General features: G+C 46.1%; 1 protein-coding gene across 1 annotated transcript; it reads left to right on the forward strand.

Moving 5' to 3' along the window:
• Nucleotides 1–14931: 14931 nt before the first annotated feature.
• On the forward strand, nucleotides 14932–17955 carry LOC109780949 (ATP-dependent zinc metalloprotease FTSH 4, mitochondrial). Its single transcript, XM_020339532.4, has 4 exons — nucleotides 14932–15042; nucleotides 15833–15932; nucleotides 16119–16810; nucleotides 16902–17955. The coding sequence occupies exons 3-4, from the start codon at nucleotides 16127–16129 to the stop codon at nucleotides 17721–17723; spliced, it is 1506 nt and encodes a 501-aa protein (XP_020195121.1). The 5' UTR covers nucleotides 14932–15042; nucleotides 15833–15932; nucleotides 16119–16126; the 3' UTR covers nucleotides 17724–17955.
• Nucleotides 17956–20187: the final 2232 nt, after the last annotated feature.

Raw genomic sequence — 20187 nt, forward strand, 5'->3', positions numbered from 1 at the left:
AGGAGTTGTCTTTATTTTTGTATGACCTGCGTGTCATTGAATAACGCCATGTAAATTACTTTACTTTATTGCTAAACGTGTTAGCCATAGAAGTAGAAGTAATCGTTGGCGTGACAACTTCATGAAGACACAATGATGGAGATCATGATGATGGAGATCATGGTGTCATGCCAGTGACGAAGATGATCATGGTGCCCCGAAGATGGAGATCAAAGGAGCAAAATGATAATGGCCATATCATGTCACTATTTGATTGCATGTGATGTTTATCATGTTTTGCATCTTATTTGCTTAGAACAGCGGTAGTAAGTAAGATGATCCCTTATAATAATTTCAAGAAAGTGTTCCCCCTAACTGTGCACCGTTGCGAAGGTTCGTTGTTTCGAAGCACCACGTGATGATCGGGTGTGATAGATTCTAATGTTCGCATACAACGGGTGTTGACGAGCCTAGCATGTACAGACATGGCCTCGGAACACATGCAATACACTTAGGTTGACTTGACGAGCCTAGCATGTACAGACATGGCCTCGGAACACGGAGGACCGAAAGGTCGAGCATGAGTCGTATAGAAGATACGATCAACATGGAGATGTTCGCCGATCTTGACTAGTCCGTTTCACGTGATGATCGGACACGGCCTAGTTAACTCGGATCATGTTTCACTTAGATGACTAGAGGGATGTCTATCTGAGTGGGAGTTCATTGAGTAATTTGATTAGATGAACTTAATTATCATGAACTTAGTCTAAAATCTTTACAATATGTCTTGTAGATCAAATGGCCCACGTTGTCCTCAACTTCAACGCGTTCCTAGAGGAAACCAAGCTGAAAGATGATGGCAGCAACTATACGGACTGGGTCCGGAACTTGAGGATCATCCTCATAGCTGCCAAGAAAGATTATGTCCTAGAAGCACCGCTAGGTGAAGCACCAATCCCAGAGAACCAAGACGTTATGAACGCTTGGCAATCACGTGCTGATGATTACTCCCTCGTTCAGTGCGGCATGCTTTACAGCTTAGAACCAGGGCTCCAAAAGCGTTTTGAGAAACATGGAGCATACGAGATGTTCGAAGTGCTGAAAATGGTTTTCCAAGCTCATGCCCGGGTCGAGAGATATGAAGTCTCCGACAAGTTCTTCAGCTGTAAAATGGAGGAAAATAGTTCTGTTAGTGAGCACATACTCAGAATGTCTGGGTTACACAACCGCTTGTCTCAGCTGGGAGTTAATCTCCCGGATGACGCGGTCATTGACAGAATCCTTCAGTCGCTTCCACCAAGCTACAAGAGCTTTGTGATGAACTTCAATATGCAGGGGATGGAAAAGACCATTCCCGAGGTATATTCAATGCTGAAATCAGCGGAGGTGGAGATCAGAAAGGAACATCAAGTGTTGATGGTGAATAAAACCACTAAGTTCAAGAAAGGCAAGGGTAAGAAGAACTTCAAGAAGGACGGCAAGGGAGTTGCCGCGCCCGGTAAGCCAGTTGTCGGGAAGAAGTCAAAGAATGGACCCAAGCCTGAGACTGAGTGCTTTTATTGCAAGGGAAGTGGTCACTGGAAGCGGAACTGCCCCAAATACTTAGCGGACAAGAAGGCCGGTAACACCAAAGGTATATGTGATATACATGTAATTGATGTGTACCTTACCAGTACTCGTAGTAGCTCCTGGGCATTTGATACCGGTGCGGTTGCTCATATTTGTAACTCAAAACAGGAACTGCGGAATAAGCGGAGACTGGCAAAGGACGAGGTGACGATGCGCGTCGGGCATGGTTCCAAGGTCGATGTGATCGCCGTCGGCACGCTGCCTCTGCATTTACCTACGGGATTAGTTTTAAACCTCAATAATTGTTATTTAGTGCCAGCTTTGAGCATGAACATTGTATCTGGATCTCGTTTAATTCGAGATGGCTACTCATTTAAATCCGAGAATAATGGTTGTTCTATTTATTTGAGAGACATGTTTTATGGTCATGCCCCGCTGGTCAATGGTTTATTCTTGATGAATCTCGAACGTGATGTTACACATATTCACAGTGTGAATACCAAAAGATGTAAAGTTGATAACGATAGTCCCACATACTTGTGGCACTGCACGCCTTGGTCACATTGGTGTCAAACGCATGAAGAAGCTCCATGCAGATGGACTTTTGGAGTATCTTGGTTACGAATCATTTGACACGTGCGAACCATGCCTCATGGGTAAGATGAACAAGACTCCGTTCTCCGAAACAATGGAGCGAGCAACCAAGTTATCGGAAATCATACATACCGATGTGTGCGGTCCAATGAGTGTTGAGGCTCGCGGAGGATATCGTTATGTTCTCACTCTCACTGATGACTTAAGTAGATATGGATATGTCTGCCTAATGAAACACAAGTCTGAAACCTTTGAAAAGTTCAAGGAATTTCAGAGTGAGGTTGAGAATCAACGTGACGGGAAAATAAAGTTCTTACGATCAGATCGTGGTGGAGAATATTTAAGTCACGAATTTGGTACGCACTTAAGGAAATGTGGAATCGTTTCACAACTCACGCCGCCTGGAACACCTCAGCGAAACGGTGTGTCCGAACGTCGTAATCGCACTCTATTGGATATGGTGCGATCTATGATGTCTCTTACCAATCTACCGCTCTCATTTTGGGGCTATGCTTTAGAGACTGCCGCATTCACTTTAAATAGGGCTCCGTCGAAATCCGTTGAGACGACACCGTATGAATTATGGTTTGGGAAGAAACCTAAGCTGTCGTTTCTAAAAGTTTGGGGATGCGATGCTTATGTCAAGAAACTTCAACCTGAAAAGCTCGAACCCAAGTCGGAAAAATGCGTCTTCATAGGATACCCTAAGGAAACCATTGGGTATACCTTCTACCTCAGATCCGAAGGCAAGATCTTTGTTGCCAAGAATGGGTCCTTTCTGGAGAAAGAGTTTCTCTCGAAAGAATTAAGTGGGAGGAAAGTGGAACTTGATGAGGTGATAGTCACCCCTTCCGAACCGGAAAGTAGCGCAGCGCGGGAAGATGTTCCTGTGGTGCCTACACCGACTGGGGAGGAAGTTAATGATGATGATCATGAAGCTTCAGATCAAGTTACTGCTGAACTTCGTAGGTCCACAAGGACACGTTCCGCACCAGAGTGGTATGGCAACCATGTCCTGGAAATCATGTTGTTAGACAACGGTGAACCTTCGAACTATGAAGAAGCGATAGCGGGCCCGGATTCTGACAAATGGCTAGAAGCCATGAAATCCGAGATAGGATCCATGTATGAAAACAAAGTATGGACTTTGACTGACTTGCCCGATGATCGGCGAGCCATAGAAAATAAATGGATCTTTAAGAAGAAGACAGACGCGGATGCTAATGTGACCATCTATAAGGCTCGACTTGTCGCTAAGGGTTATCGACAAGTTCAAGGGGTTGACTACGATGAGACTTTCTCACCCGTAGCGAAGCTGAAGTCCGTCCGAATCATGTTAGCAATTGCCGCATTCTATGATTATGAGATATGGCAAATGGACGTCAAAACGACATTCCTTAACGGCTTTCTTAAGGAAGAATTGTATATGATGCAGCCGGAAGGTTTTGTCGATCCTAAGAATGCTAACAAGGTATGCAAGCTCCAGCGCTCCATCTATGGGCTGGTGCAAGCATCTCGGAGTTGGAACATTCGTTTTGATGAGATGATCAAAGCGTTTGGGTTTACACAGACTTATGGAGAAGCCTGTGTTTACAAGAAAGTGAGTGGGAGCTCTGTAGCATTTCTCTTATTATATGTGGATGACATACTATTGATGGGAAATGATATAGAATTCTTGGAAAGTATAAAGGCCTACTTGAATAAGTGTTTTTCAATGAAGGACCTTGGAGAAGCTGTTTATATATTAGGCATCAAGATCTATAGAGATAGATCAAGACGCCTCATTGGTCTTTCACAGAGTACGTACCTTGACAAGATATTGAAGAAGTTCAATATGGATCAGTCCAAGAAGGGGTTCTTGCCTGTATTGCAAGGTGTGCAATTGAGCACGGCTCAATGCCCGACCACGGCAGAAGATAGAGAAAAGATGAGTGTCATCCCCTATGCCTCGGCCATAGGGTCTATTATGTATGCCATACTGTGTACCAGACCTGATGTAAACCTTGTCGTAAGTTTGGTAGGAAGGTACCAAAGTAATCCCGGCATGGAACACTGGACATCGGTCAAGAATATCCTGAAGTACCTGAAGAGGACTAAGGATATGTTTCTCGTTTATGGAGGTGACGAAGAGCTCGTCGTAAAGGGTTACGTCGACGCTAGCATCGACATAGATCTGGATGACTCGAAGTCACAAACCGGATACGTGTATATTTTGAATGGAGGGGCAGTAAGCTGGTGCAGTTGCAAGCAAAGCGTTGTGGCGGGATCTACATGTGAAGCGGAGTACATGGCAGCCTGAGAGGCAGCGCAAGAAGCAATCTGGATGAAGGAGTTCATTACCGACCTAGGGGTGATTCCCAATGCGTCGGGCCCGATGACTCTCTTCTGTGACAACACTGGAGCTATTGCCCTTGCCAAGGAGCCCAGGTTTCATAGGAAGACCAGGCATATCAAGCGTCGCTTCAACTCCATTCGTGAAAGTGTTCAAAATGGAGACATAGATATTTGTAAAGTCCATACGGACCTGAATGTAGCAGATCCGTTGACTAAACCTCTCCCTAGAGCAAAACATGATCAACACCAGGACGCTATGGGTGTTCGATTCATCACAATGTAACTAGATTATTGACTCTAGTGCAAGTGGGAGACTGTTGGAAATATGCCCTAGAGGCAATAATAAATGGTTATTATTATATTTCTTTGTTCATGATAATTGTCTATTGTTCATGCTTTAATTGTGTTATCCGGAAATCGTAATACATGTGTGAATACATAGACCACAACGTGTCCCCAGTAAGCCTCTAGTTGACTAGCCCGTTGATCAACAGATAGTCATGGTTTCCTGACTATGGACATTAGATGTCATTGATAACGGGATCACATCATTAGGAGAATGATGTGATGGACAAGACCCAATCCTAAGCATAGCATAAAAGATCGTGTAGTTCGTTTGCTAGAGCTTTTCCAATGTCATGTATCTTTTCCTTAGACCATGAGATCGTGTAACTCCCGGATGCCGTAGGAGTGCTTTGGGTGTACCCAACGTCACAACGTAACTGGGTGACTATAAAGGTACACTACGGGTATCTCCGAAAGTGTCTGTTGAGTTGGCACTGATCGAGACTGGGATTTGTCACTCCGTATGACGGAGAGGTATCTCTGGGCCCACTTGGTAATGCATCATCATAATGAGCTCAATGTGACTAAGGAGTTAGCCACGGGATCATGCATTACGGTACGAGTAAAGTGACTTGCCGGTACGAGATTGAACAAGGTATTGGGATACCGACGATCGAATCTCGGGCAAGTAACGTACCGATTGACAAAGGGAATTGTATACGGGATTGATTGAATCCTCGACATCGTGGTTCATCCGATGAGATCATCGTGGAACATGTGGGAGCCAACATGGGTATCCAGATCCCTCTGTTGGTTATTGACCGGAGAGGCGTCTCGGTCATGTCTGCATGTCTCCCGAACCCGTAGGGTCTACACACTTAAGGTTCGGTGACGCTAGGGTTGTAGAGATATTAGTATGCGGAAACCCGAAAGTTGTTCGGAGTCCCGGATGAGATCCCGGATGTCACGAGGAGTTCCGGAATGGTCCGGAGGTGAAGAATTATATATAGGAAGTCTAGTTTCGGCCACCGGGAAGGTTTCGGGGGTTATCGGTATTGTACCGGGACCACCGGAAGGGTCCCGGGGGTCCACCGGGTGGGGCCACCTATCCCGGAGGGCCCCATGGGCTGAAGTGGGAAGGGAACCAGCCCTTAGTGGGCTGGGGCGCCCCCCCTTGGGCCTCCCCCTGCGCCTAGGGTTGGAAACCCTGGGGGTGGGGGCGCCCCACTTGGCTTGGGGGCGAAGCCACCCCCCTTTCCCCTTGGCCGCCGCCCCCCCTTGGAGATCTGATCTCCCAGGGCCAGCGCCCTCCCAGGGGTCCCTATATATAGTAAGGGGGAGGGAGGGCAGCAGGACCACAGCCCCTGGCGCCTCCCTCTCCCCCTGCAACACCTCTCCCTCCCGCTTGCGCTTGGCGAAGCCCTGCCGGGATCACGCTACTTCCACCACCACGCCGTCGTGCTGCTGGATCTCCATCAACCTCTCCTTCCCCCTTGCTGGATCAAGAAGGAGGAGACGTCGCTGCTCCGTACGTGTGTTGAACGCGGAGGTGCCGTCCGTTCGGCACTTGGTCATCGGTGATTTGGATCACGGCGAGTACGACTCCATCAACCCCGTTCATTGGAACGCTTCCGCTCGCGATCTACAAGGGTATGTAGATGCAGTCCTTTCCCCTCGTTGCTAGTATACTCCATAGATGGATCTTGGTGATGCGTAGGAAATTTTAAAATTCTGCTACGACCCCCAACAGAACGTCTCCTCCAGCTTAATACTGAAGCGCCGATCTTCGTCCAGGTGAGGCATGTCGCACTGACCTCGGTCGTCGTGGCACCAGTCGCACTCCCCCGGGAGACTTTCGTCGTCCGAGTACGACATTTCCTATGTTCATAATTCAAATATTAAACATCTACAATTAAATATATGTACTAAAAACCTAAGTTAGATCATTATTATTCATCACGGGTTGACTATCGGTTTGTCGAGTCTTTTCTTGAAAGCTCTCAGCTCACGTGGTGTATACATTCGACCGTTGGTGATGGTCGCTCCTCCATTTGTCCCCGTGTGCATTACACCAAAATGTCTAGCACACGGGAACAAAGGAAGAAGCGACCCCCACGACAACAGTCGGGATTCTTCGTCCTCTCATATATATATGGTGGAACTCTCCCTCACTGATTCCTCTCTGACATTTGCGACCGTCGGTGATGGTAGCTCCTCCTTTCGTTCTCGAGTGCATTACACCAAATTGTCTAGCACACGGGAACGAAGGAGAAGCTACCCCCACGACAACAGTCGGGATTCTTCGTCCTCTCATATATGGTGGAGACTCGACAGACTTACAGTCAACCCGAAATATCGTTTAATTATCTTTCTAAAAGAGGATTTGGCTGGTCTCACCTCGATGTCGGAGGGGGCGGTGACGGGGACGACGGCGGGTATGATGGAGGGGCCGGGGGCTCCTAGATTTCTGCGAAAACAAAAACCCTATAAGCTATCAACTAATCATAGTGCTCTCCAATTTTAGCATTCAAAGTAGGATCGGAGTAGTTTTCCACTTTGAGCATTCAATAAGCAAAATCAAATCACAAAATAAAGTAGTATTCAAATTAGGATGCATTCAATTATAAGCATCGTTGAATATTATCACTAATACACCTCGAATACTATCATACATATAGCATCGCTAGTACAGCTAGAACAGTAGCGCCCGACGGGTATCGGCGCGGGCGGTGGACACCCAAAGGGACGGAACCATCACAGGATCATAGCTCCAGTGAGATCCCTGAAGAACCTGCCAGGTATTGTCGAACCTGCCCTCCAACGCAACCATGTAGCGACGGACGTGCTGGTCCTCCTCGCTGACACGGTGACGTACCACCTCCACGGTGTCCGGAAGCCTCGGCGCCGTCACTGGCCCACGCGAGCGCCACCAAACAAGGATCGGGTCAACGACGGGCTGGTTCCTCACCAACCTACGCCCACCGGAAGGTAGCACCTCCCAAAACCAGCCCGGCGGAGCCCAGTCCCGGACATGGCCCCTCTGATCAAGCCGGCCTCCTCCACCGAGTCGACGACGAGGATGCGGGATAGGCATCGTCGACGTTGATGCGGGAATAATTGCTTTAACTAAAAAAACAAACTAGTTCTATTAATTTCCTTGCTAAAAATAAACTACTTCTATAGTAAAATAAACTAGTTTTGTTAAATCAACTAGTTCAACTACTAATTAAGCACTTACTATAAATAAAATAAAGTAGTTTTATTAATTAATCAACTAGTTCAACTACTAAGCACTTACTATAAATAAATAAAATAAAGTAGTTCTTACTAAAAATAAACTACTTCTATATATAGTAAAATTTAATAAAATAGTTCTATTAATTAATCAACTAGTTCAACTACTAAGCACTAACCTAAAATCGATATGTACTAATAATTAACCTCAATAAAAAATTAATACATATATGAAAAAAACGTATATAAACAAAAAAATTGTATGAACATTATATTCATACATACATAGCCACATCCATTCATCATATAGCTACCACATACATATATATATACACATTATATATATGAAAAAATGCAATGAACAAAAAAATAATACAAATTATATGAAAAAAATAAACAGAGCCGTGGCGTGGCAGCGGCTCACATCGGGCGACGGAGGGCGACGGCTTGGGCGGTGGAGGGCGACGGCGTGGGTGGCGGAGGGCGACGGCGACCGCGGCGGGCCGGGGGCGGAGGGCGACGGTGACGTACGGGCGACGGCTCGGGGGCGCGCGGCGGAGGCCGACGGCGACGGCGGCGGGGGGCGGAGGACGACGGCGACGGGCGATGGCGTGGGCTCGGGGGCACGGGCGACGGCGACGGCGGCGGGGCAGCCTGGCGGCGTAGATCGAGCTCGCGGCGTCGTCGGGCGGGGGGAAACTGGCGATGGAAATCTGAAAATTTCCTAAGTGCTGGCTTATATAGCAAAGGCTTTGGTCCCAGTTCAACGCACAAACAGGAACCAATGCCCACCCTTTGGTGCAACCAACCGGGAGCAAAGGCCTCTTTTCACCAGCCCAAAGGGCGGGAAGCAGAGGGCTTTGGTCCCGGTTGGTGGCACCAACCGGGACCAAAGGGGAGCATTGGTTCCGGTTGGAGCCACCAACCGGGACTAATGTGCTGGCCCGGTGCGGTGGGAAGTTTAGTCCCACCTCGCTAGCTGAGAGAGCTCAACACCTGTTTATAAGCTGCGTTGCAGCTCAGGTGCTGAGCTCCTCTCTAATATGCAGGCATTACATGCCTACCCTTGTCACTGCCATGTTGGGCCTATTGGGCCTGCATCCTGGCCCATGTGCAGATGGGTTTCTTTGAATTATTTATTTTCTTTTGATTTTTGCTTTATTTTTTTATTCTTTTTGCTTTTAGCTCAGAATAATTATAAACTTTCTGTTACTCCATTAGTTTCCAAATTTGAATAGTTTAAATTTTAATTCTTTACGAAAATACTAGAGGTTTATAAAAGCTTTTTAGTTGATTCCTTTTGCTATTAGAGTTTATAAAAGCATATCAAATGAACTCTGAAAAGGTTGAAAGTTTGCATGGTATCATCATTTCATCCACATAGCATGTTCAAGAAAGTTGAGAGGGTTACGGCAAAAACTGGATGCACTTCGTGTACAAAACGGACAATCTCTTTCAAAGTATCAGGATTTCATTTTTTAAAACTTATTTGAACTTCTGACTTTTTGTGTGTTTAAAATGCACCATTCAAAGCCACATCATCATTTTTCAATCCTTTCTGACTTCATTTGTTATTTTTCATGCATTTACTAATTATTTTGAGCTACAAGACCCTAAAATTGAAAAGCATTTCAAATGAACTCTGAAAAGGTTGAAAGTTGGCATGGTATCATCATTTCATCCACATAGCATGTGCAAGAAAGTTGAGAGGGTTACGGCAAAAACTGGATGCACTTCGTGTACAAAACGGACAATCTCTTTCAAAGTATCAGGATTCATCCGGAAACTCGTCTGTTACAAAGGGATTTCATTTTTTAATACTTATTTGAACTCCTGACTTTTTGTGTGTTCAAAATGCACCATTCAAATCCACATCATCATTTTTCAATCCTTTCTGACTTCATTTGTTATTTTTCACGCATTTACTAATTATTTTGAGCTATAAGACCCTAAAATTGAAAAGCATTTGAAATGAACTCTGAAAAGGTTGAAAGTTGGCATGGTATCATCATTTCATCCACATAGCATGTGCAAGAAAGTTGAGACGGTTACGGCAAAAACTGGATGCACTTCGTGTACAAAACGGACAATCTCTTTCAAAGTATCAGGATTTCATCCGGAAACTCGTCTGTTACAAATGGATTTTATTTTTTAAAACTTATTTGAACTCCTGACTTTTTGTGTGTTCAAAATGCACCATTCAAAGCCACATCATCATTTTTCAATCCTTTCTGACTTCATTTGTTATTTTTCATGCATGTACTAATTATTTTGAGCTATAAGACCCTAAAATTGAAAAGCATTTCAAATGAACTCTGAAAAGGTTGGAAGTTGGCATGGTATCATCATTTCATCCACATAGCATGTGCAAGAAAGTTGAGAGGGTTACGGCAAAACTGGATGCACTTCGTATACAAAACGGACAATCTCTTTCAAAGTATCAGAATTTCATACGGAAACTCGTCTGTTACAAAGGGGTTTCAATTTTTAAAACTTATTTGAACTCCTGACTTTTTGTGTGTTCAAAATGCACCATTCAAAGCAGAGACTGATTTTAAATGGTGCATATTCAACACACAAAAAGTCTGTAAAGATCGCCAACCCCAACATAAAAAAATGAGCATTGATGCGCTTATAGAGAACATTCAACCTAAATTCATAATAAATTTCTATGAATTTCAGAGAAACTCACTCTGAATTTAGGCCAAATTCCATGTATAAGGGCATCTATTTTCATTTTGAGAGGAGCTCAACAAGGCAGAGAGGGACGTGTTTTTTTTTCTCTTTTGCTTTATTTGTTTTGTTTTGTTTCTACTTATAACAAAAAACTTATTTATTTTATTTCTAATTACTTATGTACTTTACTTTAATTATTTTATTTTTATTTATTTTACTGCTGCTATTTTTATTTATTTTACTGCTGCTATTTTTACTTAATTTATTAAGATTTATTTATTGTAGTTACCATAGTTTATTTTATTTTATTTTATTAAGGTTTATTTAGTTTTATTTATTTTATTAAGGTTTATTTATTTTATAAATATAAAAAAATGAACATAGATGCGCTTATAGAGAAAATTAAACCTAAATTCACAGTAAATTATTTAGGTGAAATTCCCTGTATAAGGGCATCTATTTTCACTTTAAGAGAAGCTCAACAAGGCATAGAGGGACGGGCTTATAAACAGGTGTGAGCGCCCTTCGGTTGGTGAGGTGGGACTAAACACTGGCCGCAACTAGGACCAGCCCTTTAGTCCCGGTTTGTGGTATGAACCGGGACTAAAGGGTGGTGGGCCAGGAGCGTGGCCCATTGGTCCCGGTTTGTCCCATCAACCGGGACCAAAGAGTCCGGACGAACCGGGACCAATGCCCCCACGAGGCCCGGCAGGCCCCTGGCCGCACGAACCGGGACCAATGCTCACATTAGTCCCGGTTCGTGACTGAACCGGGTCTAATGTGAAAATTGCCCTGTGACCTAAGCCCTGTTTTCTACTAGTGTATGTCGCCTGGTACAGAAGTATTGTCATGCGCCAAGTCAACATTTTAACTTTTGCTAAATCTTCGATTCACTTTGGAAAGGGATGTCTAGAAAACAACAAACATGTGATAAAAGTAAAACTGATTTTGGAGGTATAGAATGAATCTCTCATTGAGAAATATTTGAGCTTACCGGCTGATGTAGGAAAGCAGAAGAGTCGAGTCTTTGCATATTTCAAAGGTCGGCTGTGGAAAAGAGTCCAGGGGTGGATAGAGAAAACCCTAACTCCCGCAAAAAAAGAAGAAGAGAAAACCCTAGCTACCGCGGGAGAACAATTTGTTATCAAATCAGTAGTTCAAGTCGTTCCGACATACTAACTCTGTCCTGATTTATTGGTCCCTTTCGTATTTTGCGTCAAAATTTGAACATAGATTTAACAAAGAAAATACTAATGCATGTCACCCAAAATTATATCGTTTGATTTGTACTTGAACATAGTTTCCGAAGATGTTATTTTTGTTATGTATAACTTATATTTTTTTAGTTAAAGTCATGATCAAAATATGACACTGAATATAAGGGGGTTAATAAACTAGGACGGAGGTAGAGAAGTCCATCGCTGCATATGCAGTGGCATCTGCACGCAGCGCATCGACGGCGCTAGCAACTTCGCGATTTGAATCAGGGAAGCATGCTAGTTAGAGTATAGCTGATGCTTGTGACTTACATGCGTATTTGAAGGACCACGGACTGACAGCACGATCTGACACAAGGAAGGTACGCAGTACTACGCACTCCAGACGCGAGGACGAAATACGACCGGGACATGTAAACGAGAGACCAGAGAAAGCGCATCCGCTCGCGTAGGAGCTCTTGCGACAGCGCCGCCGCCAGGTAAAAACGAAGCCGCCGCCGGCCTGATCTCCCAGCCCCGGCCATCCTCGTGCTGTCCGAGGTCAGATCCGGCGTCCGCCTTGTGCGCTCTCTCTGTCCCCCCTGCAGTTGGCCGCCTCGATGCCGTCTGGGGGCGGATCAAGCCGAGTGCACGGCCCCCTCCAGCAGCGGCCGTGCTAGCTTCGCCGCCCACTGCGGCTCCGCGACAAGCTCCCTCTGGCGACGGCCACTGCTGCTCCGCCACCCGCCATGGCGCCCTGAGCTGCAACCGGCATGCTACTGCACAAGGAAGCGACGCTGTCTGCGACATCCATGGCGCGCCCCCGCCTCCACTGCACGTGCTACTGCTGACTCCGTCCTTCCACCCCCGCCCCCGACAGCGCGCCAGTCTGAGACGCCCATGGCGCCCTCCGACTCCACTCCACTTGATATTGCCGCCTCCGGCCTTCCACCGCCGTCCCTTGCAGCGCTCCACTCCGGCAAGGCCCCTGCAGCAGCTGTCGCACGGAACTTTTAAGCATTAATTACCGATGAACTGCAGAGCGACGCGTGCACTAGCGTCCTTGGCAATGGCCCGCGCGGTCAAAAAGCAAACCGAGAGCGTGTCAGAACAGCAGCTTCCACACGACGTGGACACTGTATTCACGTGTATGGAGCGATGTATGTCGCCTTTTTGCATTTCGACGGAGTTTTAACGCGCGCATCACCTCGCCTGGACGTGCGGTCGGATAGCTGCGTTCAGCTGCCGCTGCGTCCAGGACGTCCGCTCTCGACGGAGGTAGTACTACTCGATATCATATCATGCTTTAAGTTACCAAGAGTTCTTTGACAGCACATTGCCTCTCTTATTTGGAATTTTTCATGGAGCAGCAAGAGAGAGGAAAATGGCGTGGGTTTCATGGGATTCGACCAAAGATGCATTGCCTTGGATCAGGCATAGCAACAATATATAGTATATTAACTGTGCGTAATACTCCCTTCATCCCATAATATAAGACTGTTTTGTAAGCTCTCGCAAAACGGTCTTATATTATTAGACGGAGGGAGTAGTTTTTTGTTTGTAAAAACAAAATGTCGACCTGCTTAGAATATTGTTGACTCTGCCCTGTTTGTTCTGTAAAACACGATTAGATTAGTAATGCAATGAAGAAGGGAAACTGCATATGATTAAGCGTTAATCCAGTATTTTGCCTGCTACAAGTCCTTGGAATGGTGCAATGACAAGGTATACTGACTGGTGCAGTCAATGCATATATCATGTAGACCATGGGGCATCGGACTCATTGCCTAGATACACGGAATGGTAGACGAATAACCGAAAATACCGGGACAACACATATCTCTAGCGAGCATCAATGGACGGACCGGATAAATTGCACCGAGGTGCTCGGTCGCTGCAAGGCATTTTCGCAAAATTGTCAGCCTATCTTTTTTTTAACATCGGTACAGACACAAGCGCTCGTATACACGCGCATACACTCACCCCTATGAGCACCTTCGAAAGACTGAGCCAGCATATCATCTTGAGATTTACGAAGTCACCGTAGGCACCTCATCGTCGACGGGAACGTCTCCTATCACTGAATGCGCATCGTCGGAAATCCTGAAGTAAATCCAGGAACAAATGCGAACATCAGGATTTGAACCCTGGTGGGCTGGGGATACCACGGCCCCTCTAACCATCCAACCACAGATTGATTCGCAGCCTACCTTGATCTGTAGGCCCGATGACCGCAAATGATAAAGTAATACGTGCCAAGGGAGTTTTGACATTTATGTCAAAACGAAAAGTATGAGATTTATAGGTAGACTTCCACTTGTTTCCCCTAACCCTAGGCGCCTAGGCAAACTTTCCCCTCTACAGTTCATCGACGAGCCCATAGAGTTACCTCCGCTCTGTCTGCTAGTCCGTTGTCGGTGGCGGGAAGGTGAATCCTAATGCCTTTGCTCCGGTTATTTTTTGTCCTCGCAGACGGCGGCGCTTCTCCTTTGAGTTTGTCTTCTGGGTTTCGATCCTCCTCGAGTTCATCCATCTCTAGACGTAGTTGATGGAGCTCCGGCGCTAGTCTTTAAGGGTATGTGCACGAAGACTTCTTGACTGTTATCGACAATGTCAAGCCGGCTCCGGTGAAGGAGCAGCGACAACCGCTTGTTCTAGCGGCAGTAGTGGTCGTTGGATGGTCTCAGAATTTTAATGTAATTTTTATTATTATATTTAAGATGTTTTATACTTTTGATGAATTTTTATATAGATATGATCCTTTTCGGGAGAAAAAGAAGTATGAGATTTGATGAAGAAACTCGAATGTGTGTTTTTAACGGCAAAATACTTTGATAGTTTGCCTTGCCTTTTGTCGCTGGAAGGTGGACCCGGGCACATACGGAAGTGATAAGAGAAGAAAAAAAATTCGAATGCATTGCTAGCGTGGCGATGTGCGCCGCCAGTCCGTACTCCCGCCGGCGGAGAGCACGGGCCGGCGTGGGCGATGCGCCCGGCAAGGAGCGGCGGTGCACCATTGCCGGGCGAAGGATCCCCTCGACGCCATACGTGCTGGGCCAGGCCACGGCAACGGCAGCGCCCAGATCCGTCCGACCACCGGCCTCGATTTGGGGGCGGCGGCGACGTTGTGGCGGAGCCAAAGCAAAGCGTGACCTGAGTGCGTTCGCCGCAGGTGAGAACTCCCGCTCATTCTCCTCTCCAGACTATACCCCACAGCGTCTCGAATCAGACCTCTAGCTAGCTGCCTGTGTGATCTGGTACTGGTAGTCGTCCGCTGAAATTTCCCGGTTCTTGGCTTCGGATTCCTCTCCGTGTCAGCGCCGGCGGCGGCCGTCCAAGCTCTCCATGTCCTAGTCGGATTAGAGCACTGCTCCTCGACTCGACTCCAATACGAGGTCAGCAAGCCCTTTGCCGTTGTCGTGCGGGTGCAGGTGTGTGTTGCAGAGTCGGACCGGAGATCCAGTGGCGTGGCGTGGCAGTTAAATATTGGGGCGAACTAGTTAGAGATTTGAGGAGCAACTACTAGAAAGGTTACGAGCGATTCGTTTGTCGGGCTCAAATAATAAGGTTTCGAGCAACCATGGCCTGCTGTCGCCTCGCCCACCCCAAGGTCCTTTCTTTCTTTCTGTGTGTTCATCCCAGCTCGCGTTACTTTTGTTGCTCTGTTCGATCAATCTTGGTGTTGATGAGGCTGTTGTATAGTATAAAAGGAACGATTTGTTGTTCTTTCTGTAGTTGATTGATGCAACATCGGTGCTGAAACCCCGCAACTGATGCAAAGCACTGTCGGCTTGAGTTTCAGATTGATGCCGGACACCTTTTTTTAGATGTGGGGGTTGGTTTACTAGCGTTTTGGATTGGGCGTCAATGCCATGCCACTTTACGGATTGCCAAATTGCTAGGCCTGCACAAATAACACCCTGTTCTGCTTGACTGAATCCGTGCGCGTGTTTGTGTCACAGGCTGCTGCGACGCATCGACCGGCAAACACGGTTAAAAAGGAGGAAAGCGCGGCTCCTTTGGGAGCACCTGCTGCTGCAGATGCAACCACTACAGGTGCAGGTATAGATATGGTCTGCTTCTTTGCCCGACCCTTAAACTGCAACTTATTAGTGTAAGACGATATATGCTTGAAATATTTATGTGGTGGTCACTGGCAAGTGGCAACTAGTGCCCGGACTTGATTTCCTGTTTTTCAATTAGACAGTTGTCATTCACTCTTTCATAAGTTTCTTTCTGTATACGTAGGTGGTGGTATGCTTACAAATCGACAGGATTTGCGCCCATCAGGATTTGTTGCCAAACTTAGGAAGCAGCTTGCACGTACCTTGGCTTGTGGCTTTGATGGTTCGAAAAAAGAGGTGAAGGATTCTACTAGCACAACAAAGTTCAGTGATGTCAAGGGGGTCGATGACGCGAAAGCCGAGCTCGAGGACGTACTGCTGTGCCTGCGGGACCCCAAGCGTTTCGCACACCTCGGCGGCAAGCTTCCAAGAGGTGTCCTGCTAGTCGGCGGGCCTGGCGTGGGGAAGACAATGCTGGCAAGGGCGATGGCCGGGGAAGCCGGCGTCCCGTTCTTCACGTGCAGAGGCAGCGAATTCGAGGAGAAGCATGTGGGTGCTGGGGCTAAAAGGGTGAGGGAGCTCTTCACTACTGCAAAGAAGCGATCTCCTTGCATAGTGTTCATCGATGAGATTGATGCCATTGCTGGGAGCAGGAGCTCACAAGATTCAAAGTCGCACAGACACACCATTAATCAGCTGCTCGTCGAGCTAGATGGCTTGGAGCAGAATGACGGGGTGATCGTGGTCGCGGCGACCAACAACCTCGACTCACTGGATCAAGCCCTTGTTAGGTCTGGGCGTTTCGACCGTCACATTCAGATTCATTATCCAAATGTTGAGGGCCGACGGCAGATCCTCGAGGGTCATATGTCAAAGGTTTGCACTCCACATCCTTCAAAATATTATTAGGCGTCGTCTTGGCAACCTCTAATGACAACCAATTTTCTCCATGAAATTTTTTATGCAGGTGTTGAAAACCAAGGATGTGGATCTTCTTACCATCGCGAAGAGGACATCTGGGCTCTCAGGAGCAAGGCTGGCAAACCTGGTGAACGACGCCGTTCTCAAGGCTGCCAAGGATGGGGCAGAAGCTGTTGCGACGCATCACCTGGAGTATGCCACGGACAGGATTCTAGTGGGCGGTGAGCGCAGATCGGTGGCGATGCCTGATAACTGCAAGAGGATGACCACGTACCATGAGGCAGGGCACGCCATCGTTGCTATCCACACGGATGGCGCTGATCCTGTCCACAAGGCTACCATTGTTCCCAGGGGTGATTTTCTCGGCATGGTGTGGCAGCTGCCGGAGGAGGACGATGAGTTTATATATTCAAAGAAGAAGATGCTCGCAGGACTAGATGTTCTCATGGGAGGCCGGGCGGCTGAGGAGGTTATCTTTGGCGGGAGCGAGGTGAGCTCCCTCGCCCTGACTGACCTGGGCGAGGCGACCCAGCTGGCGACGGACATGGTTGCCAGGTATGGCATGAGCAAGCAGATCGGCCCTGTCTCCTACGACAACAACGACGGCAGTTGGAATTCCAAGACCATGAGCTGGAACTCGACAACCATGGTGGACCAGGAGGTGAAACAGTTGTTGAGCAAGGCTTACGAGAACGCAAAGACGATCCTCGCGGCGAACAAGCGGGAGCTCCATGCGCTCGCTGTCGCCCTCCTGGAGCACGAGACCCTAACTGGAGACCAGATCACGGCGCTCCTGAATGAAACTCTCGCCAAAGACCAGATCATGAAACCGGCATCGACTGGCTGCAAGAGGAAGAAGAAGAAGTAAATGAATGGTCTACTCGGCAGAATCAGGAAACACGGCCTTCTTCATCCTAACAGTTGAGACACAAGACAAACAGTTTTGTCCTAGCAAGGATTTTTCTTCCTTTTTTGGTTCATTATTTGTTGCATATAACATAAATGTGAAGATTTATGCTCTGGATTTCTCTGGCTTTTTCTCCTTTCCTACTACAGAATGTGTGATGTGTTTTGGCATATTATTGTTTTTCAAACCAGTATTTCTTTTGTTGGGAACCCTCCTGACTAAAACTGTTTTGAAACATAAACCACATCTTTCAAAATCTTGCAAACATCCGGTTAAGTGAACTGGCTGCCCAACTTTAAGATCTCAGTGTGTAATATACACCCTCTGTTCCAAAATACTTCAAGTTCTAAGTATGTTCTAAGTCAAATTGCATGAGGTTTGACCAACTTTATGGAAAAATTAGTGGGTGCCTAGCCGTTGGATTTCAATTGTCCCACGTCCGGAGCAAAATCGGCTTACACTCAATTTTTTTTCTGCAGGAACCTTACATATAGTCAGTCCCAATTCCTTTCTTTAGGGAAAAACTTCATGACTAGCTTTATTATAATTTGATGAAAAGAGACACATCGTCCACAATTAAGGCCATTACATAATTTATAGGCAGATTCTCCATCCATGCACTCGGAGGATGAATCCTTGCCAACTTAGCAAGCTCACGACCCGCACGATTAGCATCTCACACACAATGTTCAGAGGTGATACATGTCCAAAGTCGATCGTCATGTCTAGACAATCTTGAATTCACATGTGCCGACATCGACGAAGATCCTAGCCCAACCCTTGATACATCAACAATCTCCAAGTGTGGCACCAAATCCTTTCACACTGCATTGGTCCATTCCTATTTCCTATTTAACTGTTATATGCATTGTTGTAGGATCACTTAGTTTCAGGCTGAGGGAGAGGGGAAGAAGATGACAAGGCCAGTTGCATGAGGGAGAGGGTGGTGGCGAAGGCGAGCCGGCCGTGAACATGGAAGACGACGAGAAGAGACGTGGCAGCATGGACAAACGTCGAGGAGACGGTGCCCACCAAAGCTCAAGGATACTTTTTGGCAATGACATGTGGGGAACCGCGAACAATATTAATATGACACTTTTTTTGGAGAAGCCATGGCACCTTTAAAAGGACGACTTAAGGCCACCACCTAAAAATACTTCTTGCATATAAATTTACCAAAGGTTTTCAAAACACTTTCTCTCTATTTTTTACTAAAACTTTTGAAAAAATTTATAAATCGGCACATGAAATTTTTAGTAGATTTGTTCTTTAACAAAAAAAAGAGGGCCAAAATGTAGCAAAATTGCCATGGTTTCTACAAAACAAAAATAATTTGTCGTGGGACACATATTGATTTGCGATGGTATATACAATATAATTGCCGTGGTTTTTACAACACAAAAATTGCCAGAGCTAGCAGAGAACGGCAGGCGGGCAAGCACAAATATGATTGCTTGGGGGGGGGGGGGGGTTGGCAGTGACTACTTTTTTCTTCAATCTTACCCCTACAAAAAAAATCCTTCACTGTTTTCTCTAATCTTGGGGAGGGGGCACAGCCCCCCAGAAGTGCACATAGCTCCGCCATTGATTGGAGCCACTCAAAAGAAAAAGCTCCACCATTGATAGGAACACATTATTAAATTGATGGGGACACATGTTAAAAAATTAGCATTTCTTCTTCCTAGATACAAATTCAAAAATGCCATGTGGACACCCCTGTATAGCATGTTCAATCACATTCAAAAAATGCCATGGAATTTCAAAAATCTTGTGTGAGTGGACTAATAATTTCTAAAACTGCAATGGTTTAAAATTTTGTATTCCAAAAAATTGTCATGTCACCACTATCACAGTGTGTTCAATCGCATACAAAAAATGCCATCCTCTAACTAATAAAGATACCATGTTACCTTAAATAAAACCATTATGTTCTCAATAGTAAAAAAAATGTCATGGTCTAATTACTAAAATTACCATGGTACCTATAATTAATTTGCACATGGCAAAAATAGCATGAGTCAACATTTATATGATGTTTTTGGTGATTACCTACAGAATTGTTGCCACCAGAAAACAAATTTATCATGTGAACAATTCAAAACAAACAAACAAACAAACAACAACAAAGCCTTTAGTCCCAAGCAAGTTGAGTAGGCTAGAGGTGAAACCCATAAGATCTCGCGACCAACTCATGGCTCTGGCACATGGATAGCAAGCTTCCACGCACCCCTGTCCATAGCTAGTTCTTTGGTGATACTCCAATCCTTCAGGTCTCTCTTAACGGACTCCTCCCATGTCAAATTCGGTCTACCCGACCTCTCTTGACATTCTCCGCACGCGTTAACTGTCTGCTATGCACTGGAGTTTCTGGAGGCTTGCGCTGAATATGCCCAAACCATCTCAGACGATGTTGGACAAGCTTCTC

This window comes from Aegilops tauschii, chromosome 5, assembly GCF_002575655.3.
Source record: "Aegilops tauschii subsp. strangulata cultivar AL8/78 chromosome 5, Aet v6.0, whole genome shotgun sequence".
Lineage (NCBI taxonomy): Eukaryota > Viridiplantae > Streptophyta > Magnoliopsida > Poales > Poaceae > Aegilops > Aegilops tauschii.

What these genes read in the sequence shown, in the direction of transcription:
- LOC109780949 (XM_020339532.4), top strand. Translation starts at nt 16,127, where the DNA reads ATGCTTACAAATCGACAGGATTTGCGCCCATCAGGATTTGTTGCCAAA. An exon ending in TCGAGGGTCATATGTCAAAG is followed by an intron (nt 16,811 to 16,901) that starts GTTTGCACTCCA and finishes TTTTTTATGCAG; the next exon opens with GTGTTGAAAACCAAGGATGT.